Source organism: Gymnodraco acuticeps, unplaced genomic scaffold, assembly GCF_902827175.1.
Source record: "Gymnodraco acuticeps unplaced genomic scaffold, fGymAcu1.1, whole genome shotgun sequence".
Taxonomy (NCBI): Eukaryota; Metazoa; Chordata; class Actinopteri; order Perciformes; family Bathydraconidae; genus Gymnodraco; species Gymnodraco acuticeps.
The window spans coordinates 1,522,013-1,537,356 of record NW_022990015.1 but is presented as its reverse complement, the minus strand read 5'-3'; the positions used below and the strand labels follow the sequence as shown (position 1 = coordinate 1,537,356).

Below are 15,344 nucleotides of genomic sequence, written 5' to 3'. Positions count from 1 at the left end.
TAAATGACATAGAACAGATATAAACACAAAGCAAATAAAAATAATTAACAGTCACTATTCATAAAATACAGTATATCCGAAAAATATATTGATGAAGTGACGCTGCAGAACATCATGTGAGTCAATGGGCAAGTCCGTTTAGGAAACACATGATGTACAGAACTTCTTCGTGTGTATAGCACAGATGTACTTGTTGCAGTTGCTGCATGTAGTCTGTGTCTTTGAGTCCTTTGAGGGTCCACAGACCTCACAGCTGGCTGTGGGGGTCTTCCAGAAGCTGACTGTGGGGGTCTTCTTGCGGCTGGCTGTGGGGGTCTTCCAGCAGCTGGCTCTGAGTCAAGTTCATCTTCCAATTTGCTGTCAAATTCTGAGTTTACCTCCACATTATCCTCATCTTCAGAAATGTCTTCCTGTCCCACTTCACCGTGTTCTTCTAATGCATTCCACTCACTCTCATCCATTATTAGCTCCAAGGCTCTGAGCAGAATATCTTTTGGCCATTTTGCTGGTAGATAATTGTAGTTCTGAACTACACTGTAATGTGAGGTTATGTCTCTGTTTAGTCCCTCCTCCGGCGTGCAGGTGCGAGGGGGACAGTGCGAGAACATTTTAAATGTTTATACATTTCTGGAAGATCTAAAATGTTTAGAATGTTCTAGGATAGTTTTGTGTACACACTACAAAGGGTAAAGATCAAGGGAAAACAGGATCAAACAGCTTCTATGCATACAATTGTGTGCGTGTGTGTGTGTGTGTCTTTAGTTTGTGTGTGTGTGTCTTTAGTTTGTGTGTTTATGTGTGATTTTCTCTATCTCTCTGTCCTGGTATTGTCCGGGTCAGATTGACCCGAACCTCTTATGAAGGACATAAATGCGGGTGGGCATTTTTTCATAAGTGGAAAAAAAATAAAAACAATTCCACATGTCCTTCACAATAAATAAGCTCCGGCCATTGAGTTTCAGGTTGAACGAAAATATCCTTATATCTTTTTTTATTCATTGAAAATGGAAATCGGGTCAATTTGACCCGAACAACACACAAGGGTTGCACAAGTGATTTTTTAATGATTACAAAGATTTAAAAATGAGTCCTTTAATTTTACTTTTCATCTTTATTGAAACTCTTTTAATGTATTCCAATATAGAAAGTTGCATTATTTTATACATGACCCATGCTTCTCACTTGTTTGATCAAGGACACAGTACATTTATTTGCAGTGCGCCATGTAGAAAGTGCCACATTTTTCACATTTTCACCCAGCTTTAAGTTTATCTACGGTTGAGGTCGTTGATCCTGCGCAGTGCGTCTTGGTTGTGGATGGTCTTGTGGACAGTGATGAGGAAGGGGAAGGCCGAGGGCAGCTCAACCCTATGGCTCAGCTTCTGGTGGCCCCAGTGGAGGCAGCGCAGCCTTTCAGACAGGTCCCGTCGGCCTGCTCGCTCTAGTCCATCCTGCAGCAGCTTGGTCTTATTGGGCTTGTCCCATGACTTTTCATACCTGAAGATAGACATGTGAGAAGCATTTGAGTCCAAGGAATGGAGCAGGAGTGAAAAGGAGTTGCATTAAGGAGGCAATGTCTATAAACCAGTGAAGCCCAGTACACCACAAGAAGACTCACATAACTTAATAAATGTAGTATAAGAAGTCTATAAGTAAGGCAATTGTTTGTTTGTTATTCTGAGGAAAACCCCATTCAGGTATACTGTAATTATAGTATCTGCACAATAACAGGGCCTACATCTTACCATAATATCAAGTCACACACACACACACACACACACACACACACACACACACACACACACACACACACACACACACACACACACACACACACACACACACACACACACACACACACACACACACACACACACACACACACACACACACACACACACACCATGTATACATCACTTCAGGGGACATTACATTGACTTACATGCATTTCCTGGAGACTTATCCTAACCTTAACCATAACCAACACATGCCTAACCCTTAACCTTACCCTAACCCTAATCCTAAACCTAACCAAGTCTTCACCCTAAAATTAATGATTCCCCTCATGGGGACCTCCAATTTGTCCCCATAAGGGAAGCCAGTCCCCACACGTGACTATGTAATCAGATTTAGGTCCCCACAAGTATAGTAATGCTAGACCACACACACACACACACACACACACACACACACACACACACACACACACACACACACACACACACACACACACACACACACACACACACACACACACACACACACACACACACACACACACACACACACACACACACACACACACACACACACTGTACCAGCTCTCCAGCATGGTCCTAGCCTGGACACTCTTCTCTGTGGATTTGGTGTGAAATCGACCGATCTCAGTTCTGTTGAAACCAAGCTCATATGCCAAAACTGTCCACTCAAAACCGAGCAGACTGGAAATCTCCTGCAGTGTCTTTAGGTTAATCACAGCATCCTGAAAAACAACATGCAAAGTCACTTAAAGATAAAGAGATTTAGATGAAGATATCCAAGAGAAATGCTGATCTAAGTCATATGGAAGTGATAATAAAAAAGATTACACATACCTCTTGGGCTTTGTTGGGCATTATTTCAAATTCCAAAAGATCAGCAGTGCACTAAGCAACTGTTCTCATAAACCTAATGTAAAAAAATGCAGTTATCATTGATTTCTATATAATAAACATACATAGACCTTCCTAAATTCCAAATCCCAGAATATAGATTGTATTCACTCACCTGAAATACAGTATGCCAAAAGTGAGCGTGGTTTGTTACTGGGGAGATTCATCATCAACACACACCTCTGTTAAACATTAGTCACTCTGGCTCCCTTGTGACGATAACACTTGTCAAGTTAAACCCTTACCCCATGCTTACAGGTAAACCGCCATACATAATAATGGCAGCCCACTGCTCCTAACACTAGGATGGGTCAAATGCAGAGAAACTGTTTCGTTACTAGTACCTGTACTATGTAATGACAATAAACGTAAAAACAAACAAACACATGAACTGTGCTACAATTAGAGGGCAGTCGTCACTTTTATATTTTAAATAACTCAGAGTATATGGACTTCTTTGTTGACTTGATGCTGTTTGCTCAAAGCATTTCACCTTCAGGTCTTTGTTGTTTTACAACTTGGACGATTAGAGTGGATGGTCTTCAGCTAAAAGTTAAAGAAATTGCCCAAGTTAGACTAAACTAGTGAACAATGTAATGTTTCTGAAAATGTACAGCAATGTTTTTAACCATTAGTGTGTTTTTTAACAGTTTATCAACGGTTCATTTTAAATTTCCAAGTAAATATATCACGTACTTAAAATACTGTCATATCATATTTCAGAATAATGTCAGCTCTTCCTGGTCCACGCTTAATTAACAATATAATTGATGTTAAACTGGTTGAGAAATGATTTTTCCTCCTACGTACGTAAATATTCAAGACTAGAAAATAAAAGCAAATATTTTAAAAGACTTTTATTCACATTACAAATCCACATCCTCTCTAAAGTCTTGTCATACAGAAAAAGCATTAGGGCTCTTTGTGCAATGTCATTGCAGCAATTATGTTTATCAAAGAACATTAGAAATCTTAGCTCTCATGTAAACAATAAGAGAAAGGAAAGATAACGCGTGTACACTAACTTAGGTCATATTCTTTTTTACTTAAAGTGTTAATCATAATTATGATCAAAAGTGCTGCAAGGTCCAGCCAATAAATATAACATGAATTACATTACTTTTTAACAGGCACAGGATTTAACAAAATTCCAGGTTCAACTACAAATCTGACACCACAGACTGACACAAATCAATAATTGCAAAATTAGTCGTACAAAATCATTCATAGCATGTACAAAAGCTGGGGCTGTTTTTTTTCCTATGTTTTAACTGCAAAGAACTCTTCATTCTTGTATGAAAGCCTTAATTATCCACAATGACAAATCAAAAAACACATATCAAAGAAGATCCAGTTCACATTTAACAACAGAGTATCAGAATATTGCCAGGTTGTTTTGTAGTGTCAGCCTGTGTTACAGCAGGTAGTAATGTAGAGATCCAGCCTGCTGGACCCGTACAGTCTCTACTCCGTCCTTCAGTGAGGAGTAGAGCCCTTTAGAAATGTTAACAGTCACTCTCTCTTGGGTCACAGCCCAAGACCGGGGCCCTCTTAAAGGCATCCTCTTAAATCATTGGGGTCCCACGCAGCGTTACCCTGTGCACCTCTTGAACTTCAGTTTATTCAGTTTAGTAGCAGCCGTCTTTCCAGCTGCTGTCCCTCAGGGCACTCAGGGCAGCCACGCTCTTTGGAGGAGTCAGCATACTGTGGACAGAAAGAAACATCTAGATTAAATACTTTAATACAATAAAAAGCAATAACCACTTAAGTATCATAAACAGACTGATTTAGCTGGGCTTTGAAAGTTTGACCTTTACCTATAGCACCTCCTTCAGGACAAACAGTGTAAATGTTTAAAGAGTACTTCATTTAAACAACTTTTTGTATTTGATAGTTACTTAAAATTGTCAAATACAAATTCTCAGGTTTCCCTCTGGGTTTTTAGAGGGCTTATATGAATTGCAACCCTTGGGGCATGGGAGGAGGGGGAGTTTGGGGTCCTGCTGAAAGAACATTGGCAGGTTTTTGGATGAAAACTTTGCACGTTTACAACATTTTGGACCATTAACGTTACTACAGTCTAAAAATCCTAGGGACCAAACTTCTGACAGTTCATTCATTATTTGACTATTATCACACATCACAGCCTTTGCCTGACGTTTGCCCTGTTAACTCCTATTCTGTAAACCAGAAGGGCAGATTCTGAAAACGTTCTATTATCGTTTCATTTATGCTATAAAAAAAGAAAGGACAGAGCAAACAGTTTACAAATGGTTGAGCCAGACGGAGCTTGCCAACTAAGGACAAAAGCAGGATGTGAACATTGCATTTATAAAGAACAGCACCACTTTGCCATGCCGTGCTTTAGCTCATCCACATTGTTTTTACATGTACACAGCTTATCCACGGTAATGGCAGGAATGGCAGGATTTATAACGTTTTACACTACAGACAGCACACTTGAACAGCAACATACTGTATCTCGTAGTAGTCACAGCAACACTGCCAACAACAGGGAACTAATGCATGTGAAATTCAAGGAGAGAGAGAGGGGAGTGGAGCAGTGTGAGGATGACCCAAAACCAGGTTATTTTTCTGTATGATAATGCAGGACAGAGGGAAAAGCCATTTCCTACAGGAGACGTGCACATATTCAAAGATTCACATTCATATGAGACAGTATTCTTCAGACAAATGGAAACAATCACATCAAACTGAATTTTCTTTCTATATCTGGCCTTACCTGCGCGTGGGTTGCGTGATTTTGCTTGCGCGTGGAACTCCACTTGCTCCTACAAAGGAGGCTGGGCGAGGAAGGGAGCTGCGAATAACAGCTGGCTGGTTGCTGCTGGCTTTTAAAGGTTGTTGTACGAAACTGCTGCTGTGTTTGAGGAGCTGAGGCAGCGCGGTGCAGCTGGGGATGGAGTGCAGACTGGTGGAGGTGGGCAGGGAGCTGGTGGGGGGGCACTGCTGCACCGTGGGGCTTACGTAAGCTGTGGCTTTTACAGGGTTTCGGGGAGTGGTTGGAAAGTTCCCCACGCTCTGGACTCGCTGGGTGAGCTGGCCTGGGGAGGGAACTGAAACACAGCAAGTGAGCCGTTAGATAAATACATCAGTGACAGAAATGCAATTACTGCATGTGAAATTGCCAATGCGCTCAACATTCACTCATGAATACAAATTAGCCACAGCGCTGATTTATTCATGGACTTGAAGAAAATATCCTTACTGGAGGACTGGAGTCGAGCAAGCCCACTTGACGAGTCAAAGCTCTGGCTGCTCCGGAGGGAGGATATCATTGGCAGGGAGGAGGGGCCGTGGGAGGGTGGGTTGAGAGGGGAAGCCAGGCATGGACTGCTGGGAACACTGGGCATGCTGGGAGATCGGAGCAGGTTGGGCATGCTTCTCCGTAGCTTGTCTATGCAACCATATTAACAAACCACATCAGGTATCGAAGTTGTAGACTCAATATGAAGCTCAGCACAAATGTTTCTATCATTCTAACAAAGGAATACTTTCAGAGTTTGAGGAAATAAAGTCACTGCTTCTGGCCAAGAAAAAGTTCTCAACATAACACCCATATGCATTTTGTCATTTTAACAACTTTTGTTTTGATGTGAATAAGATATAATGTGTTCGTTAGTGAGCTTTAGAGGCAGATTTTGAGTTGGGTCCAAATGGTAAACCTTGATTTGCAAAAACTCTTGCGGTAATCGTTGCCCAACAAACTACGAGAGATTTTCCTAGAACCAAGGCTTACCATCTAGACACAGCCTGGATTTGTTACCATTGGAAAGAGAAAAGCTAGCTGTTTAGCCAGTCTTTATGCTAAGCACCACCAAGCTGCTGCTGACAGTGTACATTAATGAGAGTGGTATCAAACTTCTCAAAATTCGCTATTCCATTCATCTCTATGCTCTTCAACATAACAATCAAATCTGTTTCATACGTCAGTCGCAAGTACACTGACATACTAAATCCTGTAATCAAGAGAACTCTCTAAATCTTTCTTGGCACAGAAATTGTGTGGTAAGAACTATGGGGCATCTTGGATGTTGGTTATTGTGTTAAGAAAAAAAGGGGACATTAAGGATATTTAGTGCTCAACAAATTCATGAAACACTCACCTGTGCTATTCCTGTATAATGTGTGGTTTTCTGTGGTCAGGCTGGAGGGTCCAAGATATTGTGAGAGTCCGCTGAGTGAAAACTGAGGTGTGTTTGAGCTGCGTTTGCAGTCTCTGATACTGGAGAAGGTGTGAGAGTGGGGCAGGCCGCCCCGCTGCATAGACCCTGTGCGGAACAGTCGAGGCTGGGGAGGAGGGAGCTGGTCGTATCCTTCGTCCTCGTCATCATCCTCCTCTTCCTCCTCCTCCAGATCCATCTCACTGCGCCTGAGGGTGTGTAAGGTGAAGCCAGAGTTGCGACGGCTGGCTGTGGGGGGGTGTGAGGTAGAGGCGTAGTCCTGTCGGAGACCTACAGGGAGACAGATCAATGCTTTTATCTGTGGAAAAACACACACCTGAACCTCATATAGTATATGATACATTTTCCTCCATAAGGCGCCCTTCATCTATTATTCCGGTCATGTTTATGTAGACCAGACTGATACGTTTCTTCTGAAATCTCCTGCATAATTTAACACACATCAAGATTTGTGACACTGTCAACTCAATTTTAACTGTTCAAAGGTCAAACATTTATCTTAGTTTCAGCAATACACTAGTAATGTAAGATGGTGATCTATCTCAATCTCTTCAGAAGATCAAACCTCAGTGTTTATAGGGTGGGCACTTACTGTTTATTTGCATGCAACCGATAGAGAGCTTCATATTTCTGTAGTCCGACCTAAAGGCCTGGGATTTTTCCACTGAATCTTTGCAGAAAATAAGATTGGTCGCAACAAAAGTTTCTGTTAGTCAAAAGCTAATAATAATCACTTAAATCTTATTTAGCCACTCGTTAGCAACCATCTTTTTTGGGACAAGTGAAAGCTGTTTAAAAAGTGGGGTATTTATTGTATTTTGTTAAAAAAAAAAACATTCACATCTCTCAAGCTTAAATACAGACCTTATGTCAAGCATATAACCAGAAACCCATAAATATAATCCAATCGATTTCAGAAAAAGGAATCTGAAGAGTAGATATGCTAAATAATGTCTGGGTTTTAGTCCTGCTGCACTCTATTATCACCCGCAATTCTTGCAGTTTTCATGAAGGATATCTCTTTGCATGACATTTTTATGGTCCACTCACTCTCCTCCTGAAGTCGTGCCATGACCTCCACATCTGTCATGTCCTGCAGTTTGTAGCTCATAGAGATGGAGTCGTCCTCCAGCTCTGACACCCCCACCTCACTGTCCACGGAAGACTGTGGGCTGATCGCTGCATGCCTGCGAGCCACGTCTAAAAATACACAGGAGACGCACACGTTATATCACCAGGATAATTCACTCGATTGGTTTTTGATCAAATACACGTGATACAGACTTTTCCATATCAAATGTGACGTTAAGGTGTTGATAATCATTCCAGATGGGTGTTGAATCACATTAGGTGAAACTGCAGATATGACTGACAGAGCGGAGGAGATATGTTGTCAGTGAGGTCTTACTGTGGAGATTGGAGTTTGATAGGAAGGTGGGCGCTCTGTCACTGAGGTTGCAGCTGGCCCTGAAAGGTAGAGTCGACTGGAGTAAAGACTGAGCAGATGATGGAGCTAGGATGGAGAGAAACACACAGAAAAAGAGAGAGAAGATTCAATCACCGACATTAACAGGCAAATCAAAGCTTAACCTGAACCCACTGACTTCTGCCATTATATCAAATATGGATGAGGGTTTTTTTATCTGGTGGTTGCTTCAATCTGTCCGAGTACATGAGCAGATAATCTCCTGCCTGGAATCGGCTGTAATCTGTTTGTAAACTGCAAGTAACAGGTTGTTTAAGAATCTACATCTAGACTAGCTACATGCAGTGAGCTTCATAAGTATTTTGGACGCAACAAATTACTTTGGATATGTTTTCTTATTACTTTGGATTTGAAATGTAGCAATAAAAATGAGGTTACAGGAAAAAGTGGGTTTGAATTTGAGCTTCAAAGACTGTTATGTCTAAAGAGGAATAGACTTTAAATGTGAGAATGTATGTGAACGTTTTGTCAACATTTCAGATTTTTTGTTATGCTGTTTTGTTAAACTTTGGAAAGAGGGCAACAGTGGCCTTTGGTTGAAGAAGTTGTCTTGAGTCCCGACACTGGCAGGATAAAACTGAGTGAGGAGAATACAAAAAGCAGCGCTGTTCAGAGGCCTATGAGATCAGACTCTGGTTGTACTGCAGTTTCAATGTGTGAGTGTATGAAGGGCGTTCCTAAAAACACAGCACTGAAATGACCCTGGCTAGTCGAGTCAACAGCTATACCAGTGAACATCTGAGGCTGTATTTAAGCACAGCAGTGTTTTGAACTAAATGCTATTATCAGCATGCCAACTATGCTATCATGCTCACAATGGCAACAACATTTACCAGGGAATGTTTACCCTGTGAAGCGTCCTCGTTTTGCACGTTAGCATGCTCACATTTCCTCGTTGGCTCTAATACACAAAGTAACTTGGAGTTCTTATGAATGTTTTACAGGTATTTGTTCGTAAAACAAAGTGTTGGACAAAAATACATTTTGAGACAAGAAAAATATCTGAGGATCACATAATTCATCAGGACTCATCCTCTTGGTCCCATGGATTACAAAATCCCTTGGTAATAAATGTAAAAAGCTTAATAATATTTTGTAAATGAAATGGTTACTCAGCACATCACTGTCAATTAACTAATCAATGCATTGATTATTAGAGTGACTCTCTGAGGTTAGCAGATATGCATGTGTAGAATATTATGTTTATGTTACCTGGGGACTCGGTTAGTGCAGCAGGTTTAGTGTAAGGCAGGACGGGGCAGCTGAGGGTGGAGAGTCCCTCTATGCAGCTGTAAGGACGGACGGAGGAGACTCCTCGCCACCGCTTAGCTGGACACAAGATTGTAGCGAAGGACATGTTAGTGTGATTGCTTCACCATGTATCACACACACATACACACACAAACAACCCCACACACACATAGAGCATATTGGTTATTTTCCAACACTCTCTGGCCAAATGTTAATCTGCTTTTTACAGCTCAGTATTGATGTTTTAAATGATTAGGTTCTGGCTCTGACAGCAGAGGCTGATACAGTAAGACAAGGTTTATCTTACTACTGCAGCTTATTGGGATAAACTACAGATTTTTTTTGGAGGGATTTTAGGATAAGCAGGGATTTTACATGTAGGCTATATTCCATTCCAAAAATGTAGAATTAGATCTACTACTTTGGGTTTTGGAGGTTACTATTATATTGCTAAAAATAACTCCTGCTGCATTACATTCATGGTACAATGCTGTCATCCCATATTTGTTTATTAAAAGGTATATGTTGTATTTCAATGCTTTATTATTGGCTAAAACATAATTAATAAAGTTCAGCTCAATAGTAAATAACTAATATGGAAAGACTGAGACAGCCTTTTATTACAAGAGGAGCATTTGGCATATTACATGACAATTTGTTACATGTTAATGAAGTATGCCTTATTAGAAAGTGGTATTTTTTTCACTAATCAATTATGGCTAGCAGTCTGTAAAATGTGGCTAGTGAAAACATATATTTATAGAACAAGTAAATGTCTTTGTCTTTACAGAGAGACATAGGTGTATATGTCTGTAAAGACAAAGACATTTACTATATATGTCCATATGTCCTCTGCCATTGTTCAGAATTCCTCACATAAAAACAATACATACTTAATAAGTGGGCCACATGTTTTTTGGACTAAAGTGTTAAAATATTAACAAGCTTTTACCCTTAGCCCCTACATTTCTGTACCAGCATGTAATATTATAATTTCCTATAGACTAATGCAAACTATTTTATAACTCTGGACTTGTCAAATGTCAACACTTCTAAAGCTTCCTTAGAGCTGGTGTTAGGTGCTGAACCTTTGTCTCTTTTGGAAAGGGTTTTCAGTCTGTGTGTTCATTCAAAATGTAGTTGGTCTCTAAAATCATTACTAAATATTTCAAACTACATATCCCATCCACAGTTAGGCCTTCAATTGTAATAGTGCACAACTTCATCAGATAATGTGTTTTCAATGTGTAAACAGAGTTCCCTCCCCTGATTGGTAGTCAGAGAGGCACACACCTGATAGAGAGGAGCATTAGGCATTCCTGACACAATTAGCCTCAACTGGCCCTGGATGAAACTAGCATTCAGGGCAAGTTACACAAACAACAGCTACTGGAGCTCAGAGACAAGGAAAGTATTCATGACCCACAGGAGGAGAGCCAACCTTCACTGAATACAGCTTTTAGAGAAATAAGTGGACCTTGAACCGTACACAAACACACACGCACACTCACACTAATGAACATCCAAACAAATACTAACAAACGCATTGTTCAATTCCAGTTTGGACACATCAAATATGAAGGTGAAAACCTTGAAACTTGTTTCAAATATTAAAATCTAAACACACACAGACATACCCGTACACACAGTAAATAGTTCTGTATGCAACAGTACAAGAGTCTCTTGCGCAGTCTATTGGAGTGGCTATGTGGAGCAAATCGGCTTCAAAAACCCAGTTAATGTAAGCATGGTTCCCATGGAAACCATATCCCTGTGCATGAGTGTAGCAACGGTAAAAGCACCACATCCAAAAAAACTGTGTCAAGCAGCAAATGTATTTGAGTAGCACTGCTTATATGTTGGTGGAGATGAGCATCATATCCTGGTTGTAGTTAACCACAATATGCTGAGAAACTCAATTTGTGAGCACAGGTGCGCAGCTTAAGTTATGTTGATTGAAATCAACAAAATAACACATTAGTCTATGTCACAATAGTTTACATGCTGAAATAAAAATAAAAATAGTGATGCAGTATCTTTACCCTGATCCTTCATTGCTGGTGACTACATGGAGCAAAATACAGTTAATAACCGAAGTGGAGGAAATGTCAGATTTCTGTGATGTGGGTGAGTCTAAATGTTAATACCAGAATGAACCACAAGCAACCTGGATATGGTTATAATCATGTATAAAGCGGGCTGAATTGCTGTATTACTATGTTTTTTTTACTATAAGTTATAGAATATCCTAATTATGACCAAACATAAGAACAATACTCAAAGCCATGTCAAAAGTGTGTATGAAAATATTTGTATCTGTGAAGCTATTCAGCCCTTGTTGGCTTTGAGCACTATATTTGAATTTAAAATGAAGAGTTTAAAATTCACACACACATCTGTGGCATTTAAGAGGGTTAATGTAGACTATTTGTTGGCCTGGGATCGGTGATTTTGTGTCCTCTCCAGTGGTTTACTAATAGGCTAGCCGTTTCTAGTCTTTATGCTAAGCTAAGCGGCTGCTGGCTTCAGTTACATTTTGAACATAAAGGCCTGAGAGCAGCATTAATCTTCCCATCTAACTCTCTGAAAATGAATATCAACATCCCTTGAAAACGTTGAGGATGGAAAGATGTGACCACGTGTTAGCGTTTCATTGTAATGGTGATACTTTGACTACAGCTTTATAATCCCCTCTACGCTGATCTCCACATTTTCCACTTAACATGGTGTGATGCCGTCCACCAGCACAGCATGAGTTCCTCCAAACTAAATTGTTTTTATGTTTTACGGGCAGAGAAGTAAATCCCATAAACTGGTCTTAATTATTCTCTGGAGACACTGAAATGTGTAAATGCGAGTCCTTCTAACTACCACAGAAAATAATCACTATGTGGGAAGAAAGCTGAGGTGCTTAAAAACCCATAAATTCAAAGAGAGTGAGTCAAATGTTCAAATGGTGAGAAACCACGGAGCTGCGTTCAGAGAAAACGCTCCCACGGCTCAGAAACTGCTGCTGGTGTATGTGGAGACATTTTGCGAGCACGTCACAGATTATGATCACATGTCAGCAGCCAGAGAAACAGATGTCCACATGTGGCCGCAGATAAAGCCGTTAATCTGAGTGATAAATACACAGCATGTACCTTGGTCCAGTCTGTGAAGGAGGGTCATCTTAGCCAGCTGCACCTCTGGCCCCAGGTGGTCCAGGACCTGCCTGCACCACTGGAGAGGGCTGAGGACACTCTCACCCTGAAGCCTGGATTTGGGAATCACATACAGCCTGCAACACACAGCACAACCCACAAATTAGTCCTGAGAGCTTTACAGCCCATATTGTTACTGTACAGAGAGCTGAAGTTAAATAAGCTGGAAGCTGCTTCACTGTGTATCTTGGAAGATCTGGAGGGACCTGTTTTACAGTGGCGATATTTCATAAATTAAAGCAAAACATGACTTTGCAAAGGCTGTGTAAAGGGAATAGAACCCAAATGGCAATACACTGTTAAAGTTCTCACAAAAAGCAATTCCATTTTACTAGCTACAATATAAACTATGTCTATGATACCAACAGTACTGTGTAATAAAAATTCAAGTGGTGACAGCTTCACTCGATGCAGTGATATAGGATGTGAGTACGTGACCGCTACAGTGAGACACAGGATTATAGTATATTTTCTCACTGTGGGTTGTATATACTGTACTGGTAGGCCTGAAACCATTAGTCAATTTGTAAATAAGAGAATCAATACAGGATTAATAGTCATTGTTGACCACAACAAACTAATATTATCTGCTTTCAGCTTCTAAATTGTGAGAATGTCCTGCTTTTCTTTATCATAACTGACTTTGATTTGACAAGAGTGGGGTTTGGGATGAAAAGAATAATACATTGAAAAAGCCATCTTGACATTCTAATTTTCACAATTTCACTTATAATTAATATATTAATCACGATTTTTTTGGAGATTACTGAAAATAATTGTCTTTCCATAAATTGCATCCCACTGCACCTTTGCCAAAACTAACACAAAAGTAAAAAATAAATGGAGTTCATAACCTGGAAACTGGATACCTATTTTATCAGCTAATTGCTATAAGTGGAATGAATCTGACCACTTAAGAAAGCGGGCAAAACAAGCTTTACAATTCTGAATTTAGCCTACAGGACTGTAAAATAATCAAGAAACAAGATATATGAATATGCTACAATTGGCTGGAGGTTAGGTTGGTTGTAAAAAAAAAAAAATGATGTGTCACTTACAACCGAAACAGAAATGAACTTTCATTCAGCAAATAGGCCATGTTATATGCCTAACCCTTGAGGGTCAGTGATGTTAAATGGAGTGAGTATATTACGCTGGTGCTACATTCAGCGTTGTGCTAAATTTTCCACATCATCACATCAGATATGAAAAGCTGGGGACGGTTCAGTAGTCAGCATGTCAGTGTGTGAACTACCTAAGTCAGCAGAGCAGATATAGTGCTTCAAAGTAGTTCAGCCTGGAGCCAAACACTGCACACAGAGCTGTTGGATCACAGGCTGAAGGGAGGCATTGTTTCTAATTTCATCCCAGTGCTTTCTTATTTTCTAAAAGAGACCCATACTGCACGCACAGTGCATTCTGGGATGCCCATAGCTTGTCTCAAATCTGTTTTTGTTCTTTATCCTCCTGCACAAACTGAGTCTGTTCGCTGGTGTCTGCAAGTCTATTCCAGGAGGACATGGATCAATAATGTGATCAATAAGAGTATGTCAGGGTAGAATTACACATTATTTCACAAAATTGTGGCTAGTTGACAATCCTGTGGCCTATTAAGCAGAGCAAAAAGAAACACAACACTGATTTTTTTTTCACCGCAAATGCTGATATAAATGTACAATATAGTGGTAGATATGAACAGATTATAATTACCAGCTTTCAGGCTCTCCAATAGGGAGCACGGTGTTGAGATCCAAAATATCAACCTCATCCAAAACGGTGGCTCCAGGAGCGAGGCTGTCCTTCTCAGCGGCGTCAGGAGACTCAGAGCTCGACTGAAAATACGCGATCGGCTCCTCCGGTGAACCGAGGGCACACGGATGAGACTGTGTCGGACTCGGGATGCCATATTTACAGGAGAAATTGTCACTTGAACACGCTGTACCCCCATGCAGACACGACAACGAGGTCTGGAGATGAGGGCCGATGGAGCAATTGTTTACAGCGTTCGCTCGTGTCCGCAATTGTTCGTTTTGCTTCTCCAATTTTCGGACTAATTCCTGCAGCTTTACCACCTCCAGCTCCGCGTTACTGATTTTATTGTTGCCATTGACGTCTGCCATCATCTGGGGGTTTAAGACCTCTGCTTCCATCTGGTAAAAAGCACATTGAGAGGGACAGAAAAAGCACGGCCTGCCTGCAGAGGGTCCTATTCAATTCAGAGAGGGTGTCCAGATTCCCCCTGTTTAAAGCTACTACTGCACACACACACACACACACACTCACACACTCTCACACACACTGATGCTGCTGCTGGGATGATGCACATACTCCCTCTGATTGGTCAGCAGCTCGGAGTTTCACTCCCATCACACCACTGCTGAGGAAATATTTATTATGGACAAAAATATATAAATAGTTAGATACTTGAGTTTGTGATTGGTTGAAGAGATATGTGCAGTGCCATTTTAGATATGTAATACTAAATATACTACTACTAATACCACTACAAATACTAATACATAGTGATCGTTTTATTATTTAATCACTT

At 40.6% G+C, this 15,344-nt stretch overlaps 2 protein-coding genes across 2 annotated transcripts; both read right to left on the bottom strand.

The window, feature by feature from the left end:
* Positions 1 to 1,155: 1,155 nt before the first annotated feature.
* Positions 1,156 to 2,615, bottom strand: wu:fc50b12 (uncharacterized protein LOC103911624 homolog). The gene is made up of 3 exons (XM_034213551.1): positions 2,595 to 2,615; positions 2,319 to 2,482; positions 1,156 to 1,497 (listed from the first exon to the last, which is right to left on the bottom strand). The coding sequence occupies exons 1-3, from the start codon at positions 2,613 to 2,615 to the stop codon at positions 1,269 to 1,271; spliced, it is 414 nt and encodes a 137-aa protein (XP_034069442.1). The 3' UTR covers positions 1,156 to 1,268.
* An 876-nt stretch (positions 2,616 to 3,491) lies between these two features.
* On the bottom strand, positions 3,492 to 15,076 carry slain1a (SLAIN motif family, member 1a). Its single transcript, XM_034213585.1, has 9 exons — positions 14,507 to 15,076; positions 12,737 to 12,873; positions 9,555 to 9,671; positions 8,265 to 8,369; positions 7,907 to 8,056; positions 6,779 to 7,126; positions 5,881 to 6,069; positions 5,395 to 5,728; positions 3,492 to 4,355 (listed from the first exon to the last, which is right to left on the bottom strand). The coding sequence occupies exons 1-9, from the start codon at positions 14,944 to 14,946 to the stop codon at positions 4,280 to 4,282; spliced, it is 1,896 nt and encodes a 631-aa protein (XP_034069476.1). The 5' UTR covers positions 14,947 to 15,076; the 3' UTR covers positions 3,492 to 4,279.
* Positions 15,077 to 15,344: the final 268 nt, after the last annotated feature.

What these genes read in the sequence shown, in the direction of transcription:
- slain1a (XM_034213585.1), bottom strand. Translation starts at nt 14,946, where the DNA reads ATGGAAGCAGAGGTCTTAAACCCCCAGATGATGGCAGACGTCAATGGC. An exon ending in ATTGGAGAGCCTGAAAGCTG is followed by an intron (nt 12,874 to 14,506) that starts GTAATTATAATC and finishes TGTGTGTTGCAG; the next exon opens with GCTGTATGTGATTCCCAAAT. An exon ending in TGCTCGACTCCAGTCCTCCA is followed by an intron (nt 5,729 to 5,880) that starts GTAAGGATATTT and finishes GCTGTGTTTCAG; the next exon opens with TTCCCTCCCCAGGCCAGCTC.
- wu:fc50b12 (XM_034213551.1), bottom strand. Translation starts at nt 2,615, where the DNA reads ATGCCCAACAAAGCCCAAGAG. An exon ending in TGCCCAACAAAGCCCAAGAG is followed by an intron (nt 2,483 to 2,594) that starts GTATGTGTAATC and finishes GTTGTTTTTCAG; the next exon opens with GATGCTGTGATTAACCTAAA. An exon ending in AGGACCATGCTGGAGAGCTG is followed by an intron (nt 1,498 to 2,318) that starts GTACAGTGTGTG and finishes GTCTATCTTCAG; the next exon opens with GTATGAAAAGTCATGGGACA.